Genomic DNA, 20891 nt, shown 5'->3' with positions numbered 1-20891 from the left:
AGTTTCACTCTTCATAGCATATCAGAAAAGTGAATCACAGGAGCTTAAGGAAGGAGTTCCTATTATCAAAATATATTTTTTAACTGAGTCATAATTTTGTTATGGGAGGAAGTCTGCTTAGTTTAGGATTATCCTTGCACCATTTGGATTCACATGGGAAGTTGCTAAGAGTGAAGGTGGTTAAGGTGATTAAACCTGGACAGCATCAGCTCGTCATGGTTCTTAAACAATCAGATTGAAAGACAGAGAGGAAAAAGAAAATATAATTTAGACTGGATGAATTAAATTTCAAATTGGGTAACAGCAATCACTTTAAAAGTGAGGGAGAAAAATACCAAAGTAATGAAATATTGAATTGAATTGAATTGAATTGACTTTATTTCTTATATCCTTCACATGTATGAGGAGTAAAAATCTTTATGTTACATTTCCATCTGAATGTGTAATGAGCAATATTGTTGATTTTAAATGATATTTTCAAAATACCCAATAAAAATTGAAACATGAAGTAATGAGGCACCATATATATAATAATTAAGTTTTAGTGAAACTTAAATAGATTGTTTGTAGAAATTAAGAGCATCACTAATCCATATTATTTAGAGGTTAACAGAACCAAGAAATATAGGATGATTATAGGAAACTGATGCTGAGATAAAAGATTGGCCAAGATCTTACTCACTGGTAAGCGAGTAAATGAAGATCCAGTGTTTTTCGGTGGTGAGTTAGTCAGCATGAAGTCTTCATTGTGATGGAATGGCATAAGGGAAGCATCAACTTTTGCATACCTGAAGCTAACTCCACATCTAGTCCTCTCCTGAAGCCAGTGTACCAATTTATATATGTAAATACTTGCAATATTATTTTGATAGTAAGTTTTGACCCAATGTCCTCAGCTTAATTTCTCACCTAGTTCAAGCTCATTTCAATTCAACTCACTAAAAGTTAAAACTGGGAATCATAATTACATTTTTAAAATATTTTATACAGTAAATGTCCAAAGAAAAAAGCATAGCACTGGTTAAAAATATATTTTGTTTAAAAACTTGTAAATAGGGAGTTATCACGTATTTCTCGTAAGCACCATTTGTAACAATGAAATACAGATTACTTTAATTTATATTTCTAATTAAAGATCATACTGAGAACTGAATAGGAACAATATAGGCTTATTTTTAGAACATATAATTATTTCTTCTCTAGCTTTCTAATTACATACTTTGCCCTTTCTACTGAAGTATTCTTACCTGAGGTTTTTTTGAAGTAATCTCCATATGTTTTGAATTTGCTTCTCCAATTTCTTCCACTGTCTCAGGTCTTTTTGATAACAATTCCATTGCATCATTTACAAAACTGTCAATCTCATGGACATTCACTGAATAGCAGAATTACATGCAAAAACAAAATGGTCAATTAAAATGCAATGGTTGCAAAATATCATGATCAGAAGGATTCCTTAAGTTGAAATTATAACTATTGATTGTTACCATTTTAGTTTGAAAGTAAGTTCCTGCCCGATGTGCTCAGTTTAATTTAAACTGTGCCACATTAGCATACAAATTTATAAAGTCAGAGTTTCAATAGGCCAAGAAATTTGTTAAATGACACACCAGTGAGTGATTGCTTTAAACAAATATAATTTCAAAATAAATGCACCCTTTAACCTTGTGACTCCAGTGATAGGTCATTGTAATCTTCAGGTTGCACCATTTTTGATTTTTATAGAATGTAAACTTATATTAATTTCCTCATAAATTAAAGATGTACATATCACAGTTTAAGTTAAACCAATTCCACAGTGTTACGATTATTTGTGTCTCAGAACATTGATGAGTTAAGGAAGATGGCACACCTCATGGGGTAGTTACTGAATATTGACTGTGATAGCCATATAAATACAATGAGTAAATTCGATGGACCTCAATATATTAAAACAAGTATTGTTGCCTAAAGAATAACATAAATGGTATTACCTTGTATAGACTTCCTTAATAACTGTAACAAGACATCAAACAGCATCTGGATAAGGTCATCAATCACTGCTTTCACTGGGTTACAGTTAATTGTAATACAATCCACTTTCACCACACTAAAAGATTAGAAAAATCTTTTGTCACTTTCACATTAGTTCACTCAAAAAGATAAGAAATTATAATTCACTGCATATCATATCTTATGCAAGCTTTTAGTACTGTGAATTTTATCCAACCCTTCACAAAGTAAATAGGTTTTACTGCTTTGCAAGGCTAGACCATTAGACCAAATACCATCAAGTCTGCTCTGACATTCGATCATGGCTGATTTATTTCCCTCTCAAACCCATTCTCATGCCTTTTCCCATAACCTTTGATACTCTTTCTAAATAAGTACCTGTCAACCTCCACTTTAAATATACCCAACAACCTGGCCTTCACAATTGTCTGTGGCAATGAATTCCACAGGTTCACCATCCTTTGGCTGAAGAAATTCCTCTTTATCTCTGTTCTAAAGGGATGTCCTTCTATTCTGTATTTATGACCTCTGATCTTAGACTCTCCCACTATTGGGAACATCCTCTGCACATCCACTCTATCTCAGCTTTTCAATACTCAGTAGGATTCGATGAAACCCCTCTCGTTCCTCTTCCAAACTCCAGCGAGTACAGGCTCAGAGCCATGAAATACTCCTCATACGTTAACCCTTTCATTCTCAGGATTATTCTTGTGAACCTTCTTTGGACCCTCTCTAGTGCCAGCACATTCTTTATTAGATATAGGGTACAAAACAACTCACAATACTACAAATTTGATATGACAAATGCCTTAAAATGCTTCAGCATTACATACGTGCTTTTATATTCTAGCCCTCCCGAAGTGAATGCTAACATTGCATTTGCTTTCTATACTACCAACTCAATCTGCAAGTTAATCTTTAGGAAATCCTGCCCTAGGACTCCCAAATCATTTTGCACTTCCAATTTTTGAGTTTGTTCTCATTAAGAAAACAGTTTACACATTTATTTCTTCTACTAAAGTATATGACCACACACGTCCTTACTCCATATTCCATATGCCACTTCTTTGCCCATTCTTCTATCTGTCCAAGTCCTTCCACAAAATCCCTGGTTTCTCAACACTACCTGGTCCTCTGCCAATCTTTGTATCGTCTGCAAAATCAGCCACAAAGCCACCAGGAACCCATGCTGATTTTGGCCTATTTTATTGTATGCCTCCAAGAACCCTACAACATCAACTCGTGATTCTTGAAAGATCACTACTAATTCCTCCATAATCTCTTCAGCTACCTTACAGAACCGTAGGATGTAGTCCATTGTGGCCAGTTGACTTATCCACCAGCATCAGACATTTCAGCTTCTCAATCAGCCTCTCCTTAGTAATAGTGACTGTACTCACTTCTGCCACCTGACACTCTCAAATTTCTAGTGTACTACTGGTATCTTCCACAGTAAAGAATGACTCTAAATACTTCTTCAGTTCATTCACCATTTCAATGTTCCCTATTACTACCTCTCCAGCACCATTTTTCAGCAGCCCAATGTTCACTCTCGTCTCATTTAATCTTTACATTTCTCAAGAAACTTTTGATGTCCTCTTTTATATTATTGGCTAGCTTACCTTCATATTTCATCTTTCTCTCCTCAGCTTTTAATTGTCTTCTATTGATTTTAAAAGCTTTCCAGTCCTCTAGCTTCTCACCAGTTTGTGCTATACTGCATGTCCTCTCTTTTGTGTTTATGCTGTCTTTGACTTCCCTTATCATCCGAGGTTGTCTCACTTTCCCTTTAGAACAAGGGTTATCAGCCTGGGGTCCACAGACCCCTCGGTTAATGGTAGGGGTCCATGGCATAAAAAAATGTTGGGAACCCCTGCTTTAGAATGCTTGTTCGTCTCTGGGATGAACCAATCTTGTGTCTTCCAACTTACTCCCAGAAACTCCAGCCGTTTCTGCTCCACTGTCATCCCTGATAGTGTCTCCTTCCAAGCTACTTTGGCCAACTCTGATCTCATGCCTCTGCAGTTACCTTTACTCAACTGTGATGCCGATAGATCTTGCTTTAGCTTGTCCCTCTCAAACTGAAGAATTTTATCATATTATGACCACTACCTCCTTTGGGCTTCTAACCTTAAACTCCTTAATTAAATCTGATTCATTACACAACATGCAATCCAGAATTACATTTCTCCTAGTGGCTTGACCACAAGCTATTCTAAAAGGCCATCTCGTAGGCATTTTACAAATTTCCTCTCTTGGGATCCAGCACCAACCTGATTTTCACAATCTGCCTGAAAATTGAAATCCCCTATGACCATTGTAGCACAAACCTTTTTACGTCTTTCCTATCTCCCATTGTAACTTGTATCCCACATCCAAGCTACTGTTCGGAGGCCTGTACAAAACTCCCATCAGGGTCTTTTTAACCCTTGCAGTTTCTTAACTCTACCCATGTCACTTTTTTCTAAAGATTTGATTTCATATTTTAACAACAAAGCCACCCCCTCTGCCCATCTGCCTTTCCTTTCGATATGATGTATATCCTTGAATGTTAAGCTCCCAGCAGTGATCTCTTTCAATATTTCTGCAATGCCCACATCATATCTGTCAATTTTTAACTGCACTACGATTATCTACTTTATTTCTGGTAACACACATGCATTTGAATATAACACTTTCAGTCCTGCACTCAACTAATATTGTTTACAAAGACTGATTGATTTCTCTAAAATCTGAAATTCTATGTACAGTATAGGGCAATTGCAGAAAGGTGGCATTCAGGTGAAAGATCAGCCATCATGAATGATGGAGCAAGCAGAAGGGGTTGAGTGCTTCTGCTTCTACTTTTTAATGTTCTTAGGACAATAGATACTGCTAGCGATGACGTTAAGTCGGACTGACTAGTTATATCTCAAATTCCGTTATAATCCATTAATAATTGTAGAAGTCTGAAAATATTGTTCTGCATCCATAGCTCCTTACTAAATTAACATCTGCAGTCTACTTTGTTTCTCCCATCATATTACTTTGTAATGAATTTTTTCATAATGATATATATTTATAAAGCCAAAAATTCAACCTGGGAAGCCTCTCAGAATCCTTTCCTTTTCCTTTGAGAGCCTTGAAATTCTTCTCCCAATCGTGCACACTATGGAGATTCTCTTCAACTAATACTTCAACATTCACTTGTCCAAGTACAACCCATTCCTGTCAGGAAAAAAAAGTTCACCATTAAGTATAGTTAATGCATTTACAACTGAAGATAAGGTTTCCAATAAGCTATCTGCAAATCGTTAATTGATTCTTTTTGTTTTGAATGTTAATAAAAATTGTAACAAAAGGAAAGAAATGTAAGTAATGTTAGATAAGTTACTTTACAGTTCACAACCAACCAATATATAGAGGGGGTGCAATACTGGATCTCCTCTTCGAGATGAAACAGAGCAGATATTAAAAGTGTGTGTAGGGGAATACTTTGGATCTAGTGATCAAAATTCTACTAGTTTCAAGATAATTATAAGGATATCTTTGGGTTAAGATTCAAAATTGGTAAAAGGCCAATTTTGATGGCATCATAAGAGATCTGGCAGATGTAGATTGGGATAGATAGTTTTCTGGAAAAGGGGTGCATGGCAAGTGAGAGGCCTTCAAAAGTGAAATATTGAGAGTACAGAATTTGTAAGCTCCTGTTAGAATAAAAAGTAGGGATAATTGGTTTCACAGATATTGTTGCCCTTGTTAAGAAGAAGAAGGAATGCAGACCAGATATAGGCAGCAAAGAATAAATGAAGTGCTTGAGGAGTATAAGAAATACAAAACAACACAAGACGGAAATCAGGAGGGCTAAAAAAAGGTTGCTCTTGCCGACATTAAGGCCTCCGTCGGATAGGGTTGACCATGGATGTTGCATCTTTGCTGTCTAGATATGCAAGCCAGGGCAGTACAATGTGGAGTGCAGGTTGTTGCCCATGTAGCAAGCTCCCCCTCTCCATGCATCTGATGAACTCAAAGGAATGGCAGAGACCAATATAGTTTGGCACCAGCAGCATTGCAGGAGTTGCTAGTCAGCATTGAATTCAACGTAGGACTGCCTTAGGGACTTCAGCTCCAGATTTTTCTCTCAGGGTTTATTTCCAAAGCCTTCCCCATGACTGGGTATAGCCGTAAGGCAGTGGAGGTTTGAGATCAGAGTTTTCCATCTGCCTGAAGCAACTAGCTTTAAGGCACCAGTAGCCCACCTTTGCCCCTTCTCCTGTCAGTAGAAAAGGATCCGTCAGGCTTAATAACTAAGCCACACATGAAGGCCGGTGGTTGCAGATGGTTGTCGGAGGTTATTTGAGTTGCACGCCATACTAGCAGACAAGGTGAAGGAGAATCCCAAGTGACTGTACAGATATATTAAGTGAAAAAGTACAATAAGGGACCAACTTAGTCCACTAGAAGAAGAGCATGGTCATTTATGCATAGAGCTGTAAAAGAGGGAAGGGATCTAAAATTGATCTTCTTGAAGATCAGTAAGATCATCCATGCATGGAGCTATAAGAGATGGGGACATCTTAAGTGGATTTCCTGCACATCTGTATTTACTCGGGAGACGTCTATAGAACTGAGGCAAAAGATAGTGAGATCATAAACTATATCCAGATTACAGAAGAGGAGGTGTTGCTATTTTAGGCAAATTAGAGTGAATAAATTCCCAGGGCCTGATAAGGTGTCCTCTTGGACCTTGCGGGAGGCTAGTGCAGAAATTGCAAGAGACCTAGCTCTTTCAATTGTTCTTTCTTTCCTCTCCTTTCTATAAGTGTATACTACAGATAAATATTATGTAGAGATTTGTGACCAATATGATTACATGATATATATGAACAGTATCTGAAATACATCTTATGGAAATGTTTGTTTGATGATGAAGTTCAATAAAAAAAATTACAAAAAAAAAAATTTTTTTAATTCCTTTTTTAAATGATGAGATGCTGGAGGACTAGAGAGCAAATGTTGCTTCATAGAAACATAGAAACATAGAAAATAGGTGCAGGAGTAGGCCATTCGGCCCTTCGAGCCTGCACCGCCATTTATTATGATCATGGCTGATCATCCAACTCAGAACCCAGCCTTCCCTCCATACCCCCTGACCCCTGTAGCCACAAGGGCCATATCTAACTTCCTTTTAAACATAGCTAATGAACTGGCCTCAACAGTTTGCTGTGGCAGAGAATTCCACAGATTCACCACTCTCTGTGTGAAGAAGTTTTTCCTAACCTCGGTCCTAAAAGGCTTCCCCTCTATCCTCAAACTGTGACCCCTCGTTCTAGACCTCCCCAACATCGGGAACAATCTTCCTGCATCTAGCCTGTCCAATCCCTTTAGGATCTTATACGTTTCAATCAGATCCCCCCTCAATCTTCTAAATTCCAACGAGTACAAGCCCAGTTCATCCAGTCTTTCTTCATATGAAAGACCTGCCATCCCAGGAATCAATCTGGTGAACCTTCTTTGTACTCCCTCTATGGCAAAGATGTCTTTCCTCAGATTAGGGGACCAAAACTGCACACAATACTCCAGGTGTGGTCTCACCAAGGCCTTATACAACTGCAGTAGTACCTCCCTGTTCCTGTACTCGAATCCTCTCGCTATAAATGCCAGCATACCGTTCGCCTTTTTCACCGCCTGCTGTACCTGCATGCCCACTTTCAATGACTGGTGTATAATGACACCCAGGTCTCGTTGCACCTCCCCTTTTCCTAATCGGCCACCATTCAGATAATAATCTGTTTTCCTATTTTTGCCACCAAAGTGGATAACTTCACATTTATCCACATTAAATTGCATCTGCCATGAGTTTGCCCACTCACCCAACCTATCCAAGTCACCCTGCATCCTCTTAGCATCCTCCTCACTGCTAACACTGCCACCCAGCTTCGTGTCATCCGCAAACTTGGAGATGCTGCATTTAATTCCCTCATCCAAGTCATTAATATATATTGTAAACAACTGGGGTCCCAGCACTGAGCCTTGCGGTACCCCACTAGTCACCGCCTGCCATTCTGAAAAGGTCCCGTTTATTCCCACTCTTTGCTTCCTGTCTGCTAACCAATTCTCCACCCACACCAATACCTTACCCCCAATACCGTGTGCTTTAAGTTTGCACACTAATCTCCTATGTGGGACCTTGTCAAAAGCCTTTTGAAAATCCAAATATACCACATCCACTGGTTCTCCCCTATCCACTCTACTAGTTACATCCTCAAAAAATTCTATGAGATTCGTCAGACATGATTTTCCTTTCACAAATCCATGCTGACTTTGTCCGATCATTTCACCGCTTTCCAAATGTGCTGTTATCACATCCTTGATAACTGACTCCAGCAGTTTCCCCACCACCGACGTTAGGCTAACCGGCCTATAATTCCCCGGTTTCTCTCTCCCTCCTTTTTTAAAAAGTGGGGTTACATTAGCCACCCTCCAATCCTCAGGAACTAGTCCAGAATCTAACGAGTTTTGAAAAATTATCACTAATGCATCCACTATTTCTTGGGCCACTTCCTTAAGCACTCTGGGATGCAGACCATCTGGCCCTGGGGATTTATCTGCCTTCAATCCCTTCAATTTACCTAACACCACTTCCCTACTAACATGTATTTCGCTCAGTTCCTCCATCTCACTGGACCCTCTGTCCCTTACTATTTCTGGAAGATTATTTATGTCCTCCTTAGTGAAGACAGAACCAAAGTAATTATTCAATTGGTCTGCCATGTCCTTGCTCCCCATAATCAATTCACCTGTTTCTGTTTGCAGGGGACCTACATTTGTCTTTATCAGTCTTTTCCTTTTTACATATCTATAAAAGCTTTTACAGTCCGTTTTTATGTTCCCTGCCAGTTTTCTCTCATAATCTTTTTTCCCCTTCCTAATTAAGCCCTTTGTCCTCCTCTGCTGAACTCTGAATTTCTCCCAGTCCTCAGGTGAGCCACCTTCTCTGGCTAATTTGTATGCTACTTCTTTGGAATTGATACTATCCCTAATTTCTCTTGTCAGCCACGGGTGCACTACCTTCCTTGATTTATTCTTTTGCCAAACTGGGATGAACAATTGTTGTAGTTCATCCATGCAACCTTTAAATGCCTGCCATTGCATATCCACCGTCAATCCTTGAAGTGTCATTTGCCAGTCTATCTTAGCTAATTCATGTCTCATACCTTCAAAGTTACCCCTCTTTAAGTTCAGAACCTTTGTTTCTGAATTAACTACGTCACTCTCCATGTTAATGAAGAATTCCACCATATTATGGTCACTCTTACCCAAGGGGCCTCTCACGACAAGATCGCTAATTAACCCTTCCTCATTGCTCAAAACCCAGTCCAGAATAGCCTGCTCTCTAGTCGGTTCCTCGACATGTTGGTTCAAAAAACCATCCCTCATACATTCCAAGAAATCCTCTTCCTCAGCACCTTTACCAATTTGGTTCACCCAGTCTACATGTAGATTGAAGTCACCCATTATAACTGCTGTTCCTTTATTGCACACATTTCTAATTTCCTGTTTAATACCATCTCCGACCTCACTACTACTGTTAGGTGGCCTGTACACAACTCCCACCAGCGTCTTCTGCCCCTTAGTGTTACGCAGCTCTACCCATATCGATTCCACATCTTCCCGGCTTATGTCCTTCCTTTCTATTGCGTTAATCTCTTTTTTAACCAGCAACGCCACCCCACCTCCCCTTCCTTCGTGTCTATCCCTCCTGAATATTGAATATCCCTGAACGTTGAGCTCCCATCCCTGGTCACCCTGGAGCCATGTCTCTGTGATCCCAACTATATCATAATCATTAATAACAATCTGCACTTTCAATTCATCCACCTTATTACGAATGCTCCTTGCATTGACACATAAAGCCTTCAGGCACTCTTTTACAACTCTCTTAGCCCTTTTTAATGCTTGCCCTGGATTTGTCGGCCTGCCACTTTTACTTTTCCCCTTTGTACTTTTTGCTTCTACGCTCACTTTACACCCCTCTGTCTCTCTGCACTGGTTCCCATCCCTCTGTTGTGAACTAACCTCCTCACACCTAGCCGCTTTAATTTGATTCCCACCCCCCAACCATTCTAGTTTAAAGTCTCCTCAGTAGCCCCCGCTAATCTCCCTGCCAGGATATTGGTCCCCCGAGGATTTAAGTGTAACCCGTCCTTTTTGTACAGGTCACACCTGCGCCAAAAGAGGTCCCAATGATCCAAAAACTTGAATCCCTGCCCCCTGCTCCAATCCCTCAGCCACGCATTTATCCTCCACCTCATCGCATTCCTACTCTCACTGTCGCGTGGCACAGGCAGTAATCCCGAGATTACTACCTTTGCGGTCCTTTTTCTCAACTCCCTTCCTAGCTCCCTATATTCTTCTTTCAGGACCTCATCCCTTTTCCTACCTATGTCATTGGTACCTATATGTACCAGGACCTCTGGCTCTTCACCCTCCCACTTCAGGATATCTTGGACACGATCAGAAATATCCCGGACCCTGGCACCAGGGAGGCAAACTACCATCCGAGTCTCTGGACTGCGTCCACAGAATCGCCTATCTGACCCCCTTACTATCGAGTCCCCTATCACAACTGCCCTCCTCTTCCTTGCCCTACCCTTCTGAGCTACAGGGCCAGACTCTGTGCCGGAGGCAGGGCCACTGTCGCTTCCCCCGGGTAAGCTGTCCCCCCCAACAGTACTCAAACAGGAGTACCTGTTGTTAAGGGGCACAGCCGCCGGGGTACTCCCCATCACCTTCCTTTTCCCCTTCCCCCTCCTAACCGTGACCCACTTGTCTGCCTCCCGTGGCCCCATTGTTCAAGAGAGGTTCAAAAGATAAGCCAGGAAATTATTGGCTGGAGTGCTTGACATCAGTTAATTGGTAAATTATTGGAGGGCATTCGAAGGGATAGATTAGGACTTTATTCCTTGGGGAGATTTAATAGAGGTACACAAATTATGAGGGGTATATAATGTACAGAGTAAACGCATACAGGCTTTTTCCACTGAGGTAGGTGAGACTGGAACTAAAGGTCATGGATTGAGAGTGAAAGGTGAAATATTGAAGGGGAACATGAGGGAAACTGCTTCACTCAGAGGGTGGTGAGAGTGTGGAATGAGCTGCTAGTGGAAGTGGTGAATGCAGGTTCAATTTCAACATTTAAGAGAAGTTTGGATAAGTACACGGATGGGAGAGAAATAGAGGGCTATGGTCTGGGTTCAGATTGATGGGTCTAGGCAGAATAATAGTTTGGCACTGATGAGTTGGAATGAAGGATCTGTTGCTAGGCTTTGGTGCTATATGACTCGAGGATATCAAAGAATTTTGATAGACAGAGCCAGATTAGGGATAGTCAACACAGCTTCGGGTATGTTAAACCAATCATAGACAGATTTACAAGGAGCTTATAAGGATGATGAAGGAAAGGAAGTGGACATTGTCTACATGCGCTTTATCAAAGCCTCTGACAAAGCACCACATGGAAGGCTGGCCCAGAAGGTTAAGTCATTCAGGATGAAGTAGTAAACTGAGTTCAGTATTAGCTTAGCAGAAGACAGAGAGTGGTAGTAAAAGGTTATCTCTCTGACTGTCAGCCTGTCAAAAGTGGTGAGCTGTAGGGATTGGTGCTGGGTCTGTTGTTCATTATCTATATTAATGATAATATGATAACGTCACTCAACAAATTTGCAGATGATAGCAAGACTGATATCATGAGTGGTAGCGAGGAAGGCTATCCAAAGCATGCAGCGTGATCTGGTACAGCTGGAAAAGTATGCTGAAAAATGGCAGATGGAATTTAATGCAAAAAATATGAGGAGGACAAACCAGGGTAAGACTTACACAATATATAGTAGGGCACTAAGTTGTGCAGTAGAGTGAAGGAATCTGGAAATACAGATCTATAACTCCTTGAAAGTTGTGTCACAGGTAGATTAGGTGAGCCAAATCAAGTACCCCACTATTGTATCTGCTCCCTTAAATGTTTCCCACTCTCACCTTAAATGCATGTCTTTTCAACCAACGGAAAATGCTTCTGTCAACGCTCTGTTAATTTTATGAACTTATGTCAGGTCTCCCTTCAGGCTGTGAGGTTCCAGAGAAAATAACCCTAGTTGTCCAACCTTTCTTTATTGCTCAAACCGTCTAATCCAGGCAACATCCTGGTAAACCTCTTCTGCACCCTTTCCACAGCTTCCACATCTTTCCTGTAATGGGGCGACCAGAATTGTACACAATACTCCACCTACAGCCTAACCAAAGTTACATACAACCACAACTTGACTTCCTCACACTTATATTCAGGTGCACCAAGCATTGAAGACAAGCATGCCACCTTCTTCACTAAACTGAAAGGCAAAATTATTTACACTGAACCACAGATATCATGCTGATACTGTTTCATTCCAATGGTTACATTGTATTATTTTTCCTGTGCTAGATCCCTCAAAGTTACTGTGCAAGTTGGTAGGGAGGCTAAAAAGGCATATGATGTGCTGTCTTTCATTAGTCAGGGGATTGAGTTCAAGAACCACAAAGTAATGTTGTAGCTCTATAAAATTTTGGCTAGACTACAATTGGAGTATTATGTTCAGTTCTAGTCACCTCATTATAGGATATGGAAGCTTTAGAGAGAACAGAAGAGATTTACCAAAACGTTGCCTGAATTAGAGAACATGTCTCATGAGGAAAGATAAGTTATGACTTTTCTTTTTGGAGCAAAGGAGGATGAAACAACATATGATAGAAGTGTATAAGATAATAAGAGGCATAAATAGAGTTGATAATCGGCACCTTTTCCACAGTGGCAATGACTAAAATAACTTTGCAGAGATCTGTTTTCACTTTGACATGTTGATGTAGTGTTTCCATGGGTGCCTCAGGGGTGGCACCACTGCAGATATTCTCAGTAGCTAGCATCTTGAGGATAATAGCTATCCTCTACTTTAAAACATATTCTCGAGTTTACAACAGACCGTGCTTCATATCTTATTTACAGCTAAATAACTCTAGAATATATTTGAATTCTCTAAAATAGATTCTTTGCTCTCAGCCTTTTCCAATGCTACCCACCATGGGAAAGTTTGGAGTTGCTACCCCAGTGACAACTGGCTCCTAATTTATCTGCTTATTGAATAGTGTTGGGGAATCCACAGAAGTATGTGAATCTATGTTGGAAATCACTTAAGTCCTACTTTAGCACTTGTCTGGGTGTAAACTACCCGAACATTTTTGCAAGCATCATTTTAACTAATTTCATGATATTTTGTAGGGTAGCTCACTTTTTCCATATTTCACCTTTTCTTATTAAACTTTATTTTTATTTGGATAAGGTATTCACAAATAATACACAAGCTTTTTTTAACATATATAACCTTTTCCATTTTTATGTGAGTAAATTTATATTAACTTGTACATTCACAAGTGCAAATTGAGATAATATAGAAAATAATTAGGCACTCAAATAGATGTTTATGTGCAATTGTAATTCCACTCTATTAAACTAAATAATGATAATAGTTGTTATAAATAGTTGTCCTGGGCGGGAGGAGAAGATGGCAGCACGACGCAGTGCACACATCTCTCCGGTGAAATGATATCGTATTTGTAAGTAGGATGCCGTGCACAATTCTCATTTGATGGAGGCAGACGTGAGAAGCAGAGGAACATCTGGAGAAATTTCTGAAATGCCTGGTTCGCTGCACTGCTACTGTGCAATCGAGAATCTCCGGAGGGAAGGCCCTAAAATCCCCGGCTTTGCCTGCTGCTGGCAACCGAGGCTGAGGTCGAAGCGTTCGGCAGAGATGGTGCTCGGTACTCGGTGTCGGAGAGCTGATCGGAGCTCGAAGTTTTCGGACGACTCAGAGTCAGACTGTGGTCGCGCATGGCAGGGAGTTTTCTTCCTTCTCCCATCTGCGTGAGATGTGGGACTTTCGAGAGACTTTGAACTTTTTTACTGTGCCATGGCCTGTTCTTGCACTGTTGTAACTATATTTTATACTTATGTGTGTTTTGTTAGTTTTTCAGTCTTGGTCTGTCCTGTGTTTCTGTGATATCACACCGGAGGAATATTATATCATTTTTTAATGCATGCATTACTAAATGACAATAAAAGAGGACTGCGTGTCCTCATAACCTAATCTAATCTAATCTAAAAATATTAATAATAGTGGTTGAATACTAATTTCCATGTATCTCTTCTGGTCCATTTCCTTCTGGTCCAAAATTTCCCCACATTTTTTCTTTACTTGTGTTAATTCCACATTTTCCAAAAAAAAAGAACAGTAAACATTCGAGCCAAGGGTGCTTATGTTAACACTATCACTATGTTGGTGAGACAAACAGAATAAACCATTAGGAGAGTCATCTAAAGTCTGCACGCTCTGGGTTATAAATTCAATCCATTTATTCCAAATTTGATAAAAATTTTCCTTTTGAATTTTCAGAGAGCAGGACATCTTTTGCATTTTAAATACTTCCCAAATGATTTCATGCCAATCTTCTAATGTAGGTGATGTTGGATTTAAAAACGCAAACAACAGGAATTCTGCAGATGCTGGAAATTCAAGCAACACACATCAAAGTTGCTGGTGAACGCAGCAGGCCAGGCAGCATCTCTAGGAAGAGGTACGGTCGGCGTTTCAGGCTAAGACCCTTCCTCAGGACTAACTGAAGGAAGAGTGAGTAAGGGATTTGAAAGTTGGAGGAGGAGGGGGAGATCCAAAATGATAGGAGAAGACAGGAGGGGGAGGGATGGAGCCAAGAGCTGGACAGGTGATTGGCAAAAGGGATATGAGAGGATCATGGGACAGGAGGTCCGGGAAGAAAGACGGGGGGGGTGGGGGGGGGGAACCCTGAGGATGGGCAAAGGGTATATTCGGAGGGACAGAGGGAGAAAAAGGAAAGTGAGAGAAAGAATGTGTGTATAAAAATAAGTGACAGATGGGGTACGAGGGGGAGGTGGGGCATTAGCGAAAGTTAGAGAAGCGATGTTCATGCCATCAGGTTGGAGGCTACCCAGACGGAATATAAGGTGTTGTTCCTCCAACCTGAGTGTGGCTTCATCTTTACAGTAGAGGAGGCTGTGGATAGACATGTCAGAATGGGAATGGGATGTGGAATTAAAATGTGTGGCCACTGGGAGATCCTGCTTTCTCTGGCGGACAGAGCGTAGGTGTTCAGCAAACCAGTCTCCCAGTCTGCGTCGGGTCTCGCCAATATATAAAAGGCCACATCAGGAGCACCGGACGCAGTATATCACCCCAGCCGACTCACAGGTGAAGTGTCGCCTCACCTGAAAGGACTGTTTGGGGCCCTGAATGGTGGTAAGGGAGGAAGTGTAAGGGCATGTGTAGCACTTGTTCCGCTTACACGGATAAGTGCCAGGAGGGAGATCAGTGGGGAGGGATGGGGGGGACGAATGGACAAGGGATTCGCGTAGGGAGCAATCCCTGCGGAAAGCGGGGGGGGAGGCGGAGGGAAAGATGTGCTTAGTGGTGGGATCCCGTTGGAGGTGGCGGAAGTTACGGAGAATAATATGTTGGACCCAGAGGCTGGTGGGGTGGTAGGTAAGGACCAGGGGAACCCTATTCCTAGTGGGGGTGGCGGGAGGATGGAGTGAGAGCAGATGTACGTGAAATGGGGGAGATGCATTTAAGAGTAGAGTTGATAGTGGAGGAAGGGAAGCCCCTTTCTTAAAAAAGGAGGACATCTCCCTCGTCCTAGAATGAAAAGCCTCATCCTGAGAGCAGATGCGGCGGAGACGGAGGAATTGCGAGAAGGGGATGGCGTTTTTGCAAGAGACAGGGTGAGAAGAGGAATAGTCCAGATAGCTGTGAGAGTCAGTAGGCTTACAGTAGACATCAGTGGATAAGCTGTCTCCAGAGACAGAGACAGAAAGATCTTGAGAGGGGAGGGAGGTGTCGGAAATGGACCAGGTAAACTTGAGGGCAGGGTGAAAGTTGGAGGCAAAGTTAATAAAGTCAACGAGCTCTGCATGCGTGCAGGAAGCAGCGCCAATGCAGTCGTCGATGTAGCGAAGGAAAAGTGGGGGACAGATACCAGAATAGGCACGGAACATAGATTGTTCCACAAAGCCAACAAAAAGGCAGGCATAGCTAGGACCCATACGGGTGCCCATAGCTACACCTTTAGTTTGGAGGAAGTGGGAGGAGCCAAAGGAGAAATTATTAAGAGTAAGGACTAATTCCACTAGACGAAGCAGAGTGGTGGTAGAGGGGAACTGATTAGGTCTGGAAGTATATAGGGACTGGACATCCATGGTGAAAATAAAGCGGTGGGGGCCAGGGAACTTAAAATCATCAAAAAGTTTAAGAGCGTGAGAAGTGTCATGAACATAGGTAGGAAGGGATTGAACAAGGGGGGATAAAACCGTGTCGAGGTATGCAGAAACGAGTTCGGTGGGGCAGGAGCAAGCTGAGACAATAGGTCGGCCAGGACAGGCAGGTTTGTGGATCTTGGGTAGGAGGTAGAAACAGGAAGTGCGAGGTGTGGGATTTTAAATGTTGGATTTAACCACTTTCTGGTGACTGATTTCTTACTTGCTGCTAAAAGGGTCTGCGGCAGCTTTCTATCTTTCTTCTGTTTCAAAAACAATATATACCCCAAATAGAGAGTCTCAAAGTTCAGAGGTATCTTAGTCTTAAATACCTAACTAATGTTCTGTGAATACCTTCCCAATATAAACTTAATTTTAGGGCAATCATAAAAAATATGGAAATGATTTGCCTCCTTGGAGCCACACCTTCTCCAACACGCCACGTTTGTGTCTTTATATTTTTCCTGGTATGGGGTCTTGAAGTATCTTATAATATTTTTCCAACAATGTTCTCTCCAAATCAAAGAGTAAGCCGAAGACCACTGGATGCTGCATATTTTCCCCCAAGACTCCTCTGAAAGTACCAACCCGCTTCTTTCTCCCACTTCTAATATACAATGTGTTTTGATTTACTTGGTATTGAACTGTAAGCCGAATTCAGAATCTTGAAAAATTCTAATTCTACTGTTGATAAGTCTGTATATCTACAAGTCTGGTTAACATGAATGTCGTACTTGAAGGTACCTAAAAAAGTCATTGTGTTCTAGGCAATGTTCGTCCTGCAGGGATTGAAAACGTTGTAATACACTTTTATGTGTGAATGAGAGGTAGGTTGTAAGACCTTTCTTTATCCTCAGTTCAAATCTTTTATCTCCTCTGCTGGGAAGAAATTTGGTATCATTAGCACACCACCTGAAAAGTTTTAACATGTTATTGATTCCACATGAATTAGCCACCTTCTGCCATACTCTTAATGTGAGATTTATCCAGCTGTTTTTAATCTTTTCCAACTGGGCCATCAATCCTTTGTCCGCTATTGAGGCCAGTAGAGGAAAACTGTCAATCAATCCAAATGCTATTTCCTTCCATCTAGCCTTACATTCCCTATTGCACCAATATAACAGAGGGGTTATCTGTGAAGCATAAAAATAATTTCTCAAACAAGGAAGTGCCATACCTCCTCCTTCCTTTCCTAACTGTAAGGTGTTAAATTGGATTCTAGGTTTCTTTCCTTGCCAGATAAAGTGGGAAATCCATCTGTCCTATTCCTTGAATTGATTATCGTCCACCTCCACAGGTAAAGTCCGGAAAAGGTAAAGTAACCGAGGGAGAATATTCATTTTTATGGTATTTATCCTTGAATTTAAACTTTAAAAGGGGATAAGATTCCACCTATGTATATCTGCTTTTATCTCTGAAATTAATGGCCCAAAATTTACCTGTGACAATGTTGAAAGATCTTTTGGCAGGGTTATTCCTAAATATTTTAATGATTTAGTTTCCCACTTAAGATTATATATATCCTGCAGTTTTTTGGATGCTGTATAATTTAAGGACAAAACCTGCGTTTTCTTGACATTAATTTTATAACCTGATATTTTCCCGAACTCATCCAACAGTGTAAACAATCCTATAAATAATTTTTCTGGTTCACTCAAATAGACTAAAATATCATCTGCGAGTAGCGCCACCTTCTGTTCAGTCCCTGCCACCTTGATAACTTTTACAATTTCGCTTTGTCTTATTAGTTGGGCAAAAGGTTCAATGTATAGTGCAAAAAGGAGCGGAAAAATTGGGCATCCCTGTCTAGTTCCTCTCTCTAAATTAAAAGAGTCAGAGAGGTCCCCATTTATCTTAATTCGAGCTGTAGGGCTGTCATACAAAGTCTGGATTACTTTAATAAACTTTTCTTGAAAGCCGAATCTTCCTAACACTCTGTATAGGAATACCCAACTAACTGAAGCAAAAGCTTTCTCAGCGTCTAATCCCACTACCATTGTCTCTGTCCTGTTCTTAATAACCTGTTCTAGTTGTGTAAAGTTCTCCTTATGTTGTCCTGAGTTTGTCTTTGCTGAATGAATCCAGTCTGGTCTAAGTGGATGAGGCCACTTTTCCAGTCTATAAGCTAATATAGATGTAAATAATTTGTAATCCAAATTAAGAACACCGATTGGCCGGTAATTACCGCATTCTAGTTTATCTTTTCACTCTTTAGGAATAACTGAGATAATCGCCTCTCTCCAGGAAGGTGGAATTTGTCCTCTCTGTAAGATCCAATTAAAAGTGTTAAGTAATAATGGAACTAACTGTGACAATTTGTACCACTCTGAGGTAAACCCATCAGAGCCTGGAGACTTTCCGGCCTTTAATCTGGAGATGGCCGCATTCAGTTCTTTGGCAGTTACTGGTTCTAATAGGCATTCATTTTATAAATCTGTGAGCTTGGGTAGATATAAAGAATTCCGGGAAGTGTCTATATAGGGCTCATTGGAGGTCTGGGGTTGAGAGTACAGCTCTCGATAATATGTTTCAAAACTCTCTTGAATTTTCCCTATTGTATTCTCCACAAGCTTCGTTTTTTGATTCTTTATTTTATGAATTGTACTGTCTGTTTGTTGTTTATGTAATTTATATGCGAATACTCTAGCTGATTTTCCTCCTATTTCATAATTCTTTTGTCTCAGGTAATATCATCAATTTCACTTTGCACTTTCTTAATTTCCTGTTTTAACTTCCCTAATATTGATTGGCACCTGATTCATTCCAATGGTTTAGATGGGGCAGAGTTTGTTAAGTGTATCCAGGACAGATTCCTGTCACAGTATTTTGACAGGCCGAGTAGGGGGAATGCCATACTAGATCTAGTATTAGGTAACGAACCGGGTCAGGTCACAGATCTCTCAGTGGGTGAGCAACTGAGGGACAGTGACCACCGCTCCCTGGCCTTTAACATTATCATGGAAAAGGATAGAATCAGAGATGACAGGAAAAATTTTAATTGGGGAAGGGCAAATTATGAGGCTATAAGGCTAGAACTTGCAGGTGTGAACTGCCATGAAGTTTTTGCAGGGAAATGTACTATAGACATGTGATCGATGTTTAGAAATCTCTTGCAGGATGTTAGGGATAAATTTGTCCGGTGAGGAAGATAAAGAATGGTAGGGTGAAGGAACCATAGGTGACATGTGAGGTGGAGAATCTAGTCAGGTGGAAGAAGGCAGCATACATGAGGTTTAGGAAGCAAGGATCAAATGGGTCTATTGAGGAATATAGGGTAGCAAGAAAGGAGCTTAAGAAGGGGCTGAGGAGAGCAAGAAGGGGGCATGAGAAGGCCTTGGCGAGTAGGGTAAAGGGAAACCCCAAGGCATTCTTTAATTGTGTGAAGAACAAAAGGATGACAGGTGTGAAGATAGGACCAATTAGAGAAAAAGGTGGGAAGATGTGCCTGGAGGCAGTGGAAGTGAGCGAGGTCCTCAATGAATACTTCTCTTTGGTATTCACCAATGAGAGGGAAATTGATAACAGTGAGGACAATATTAGTGAGGTTGATGTTCTGGACCATGTTGATATTAAGGGAGAGGAGGTGTTGGAGTTGGTAAAATACATTAAGACCGATAAATCCCCGGGAATATTCCCCAGGCTGCTCCACGAGGCAAGGAAAGAGATTGCTGAGCCTCTGGCTAGGATCTTTATGTCCTCGTTGTCCACGGGAATGGTACTGGAGGATTGGAGGGAGGCAAATGTTGTCCCCTTGCTCAAACAAGGTAGTAGGGATAGTCCGGGTAATTATAGACCAGTGAGCCATACATCTGTGGTGGAAAAGCTGTTGGAAAAGATTCTTAGAGATAGGATCTCTGGGCATTTGGAGAATCATGGTCTGATTGGGACAGTCAGCATGGCTTTATGAAGGGCAGATCGTGTCTAACAAGCCTGATAGAGTTCTTTGAGGAGGTGACCAGGCATATAGATGAAGGTAGTGCAGTGGATGTGATCTATATGGATGTTAGTACGGCATTTGACAAGGTTCCACACGGTAGGCTTATTCAGAAAATCAGAAGGCATGGGATCCAGGGAAGTTTGGCCAGCTGGATTCAGAATTGGCTTGCCTGCAGAAGGCAGAGGGTCGTGGTGGAGGGAGTACATTCGGATTGGAGAGTTGTTACTAGTGGTGTCCCACAAGGATCTGTTCTGGTACCTCTACTTCTCATGATCTTTATTAACAACTTGGATTTGGGGGTAGAAGGGTGGGTTGGCAAGTTTGCAGACGACATAAAAGTTGGTGGTGTTGTGGATAGTGTAGAGGATTGTCACAGATTGCAGAGAGACATTGATAAGATGAAGAAGTGGGCTGAGAAGTGGCAGATAGAGTTCAACCCGGAGAAGTGTGAGGTGCTACACTTTGGAAGGACAAACTCCAAAGCAGAGTACGAAGTAAATGGCAGGATACTTGGAAGTGTGGAGGAGCAGAGGGATCTGGGGGTACATGTCCACAGATCCCTGGAAATTGCCTCACAGGTAGATAGGATAGTTAAGAAAGCTTATGGAG

General features: G+C 41.1%; 1 protein-coding gene across 5 annotated transcripts in view; it reads right to left on the bottom strand.

The window, feature by feature from the left end:
- dync2h1 (dynein cytoplasmic 2 heavy chain 1) overlaps positions 1 to 20891 on the bottom strand; it is a 493185-nt gene that overhangs the window by 391441 nt on the left and 80853 nt on the right. For all 5 annotated transcript variants that reach the window (XM_063054085.1, XM_063054084.1, XM_063054086.1 and 2 more), the window contains exons 20-22: positions 5072 to 5199; positions 1974 to 2089; positions 1248 to 1375 (exon numbers count right to left, since the gene is read on the bottom strand). In XM_063054085.1, coding sequence (XP_062910155.1) covers positions 1248 to 1375; positions 1974 to 2089; positions 5072 to 5199 — 372 coding nt within the window. The remainder of the gene's footprint in view (positions 1 to 1247; positions 1376 to 1973; positions 2090 to 5071; positions 5200 to 20891) is intronic.

This window comes from Mobula hypostoma, chromosome 7 (genome assembly GCF_963921235.1).
Source record: "Mobula hypostoma chromosome 7, sMobHyp1.1, whole genome shotgun sequence".
NCBI classification, from domain to species: Eukaryota; Metazoa; Chordata; class Chondrichthyes; order Myliobatiformes; family Myliobatidae; genus Mobula; species Mobula hypostoma.
This window is presented reverse-complemented; position numbering and strand designations above follow the sequence as displayed.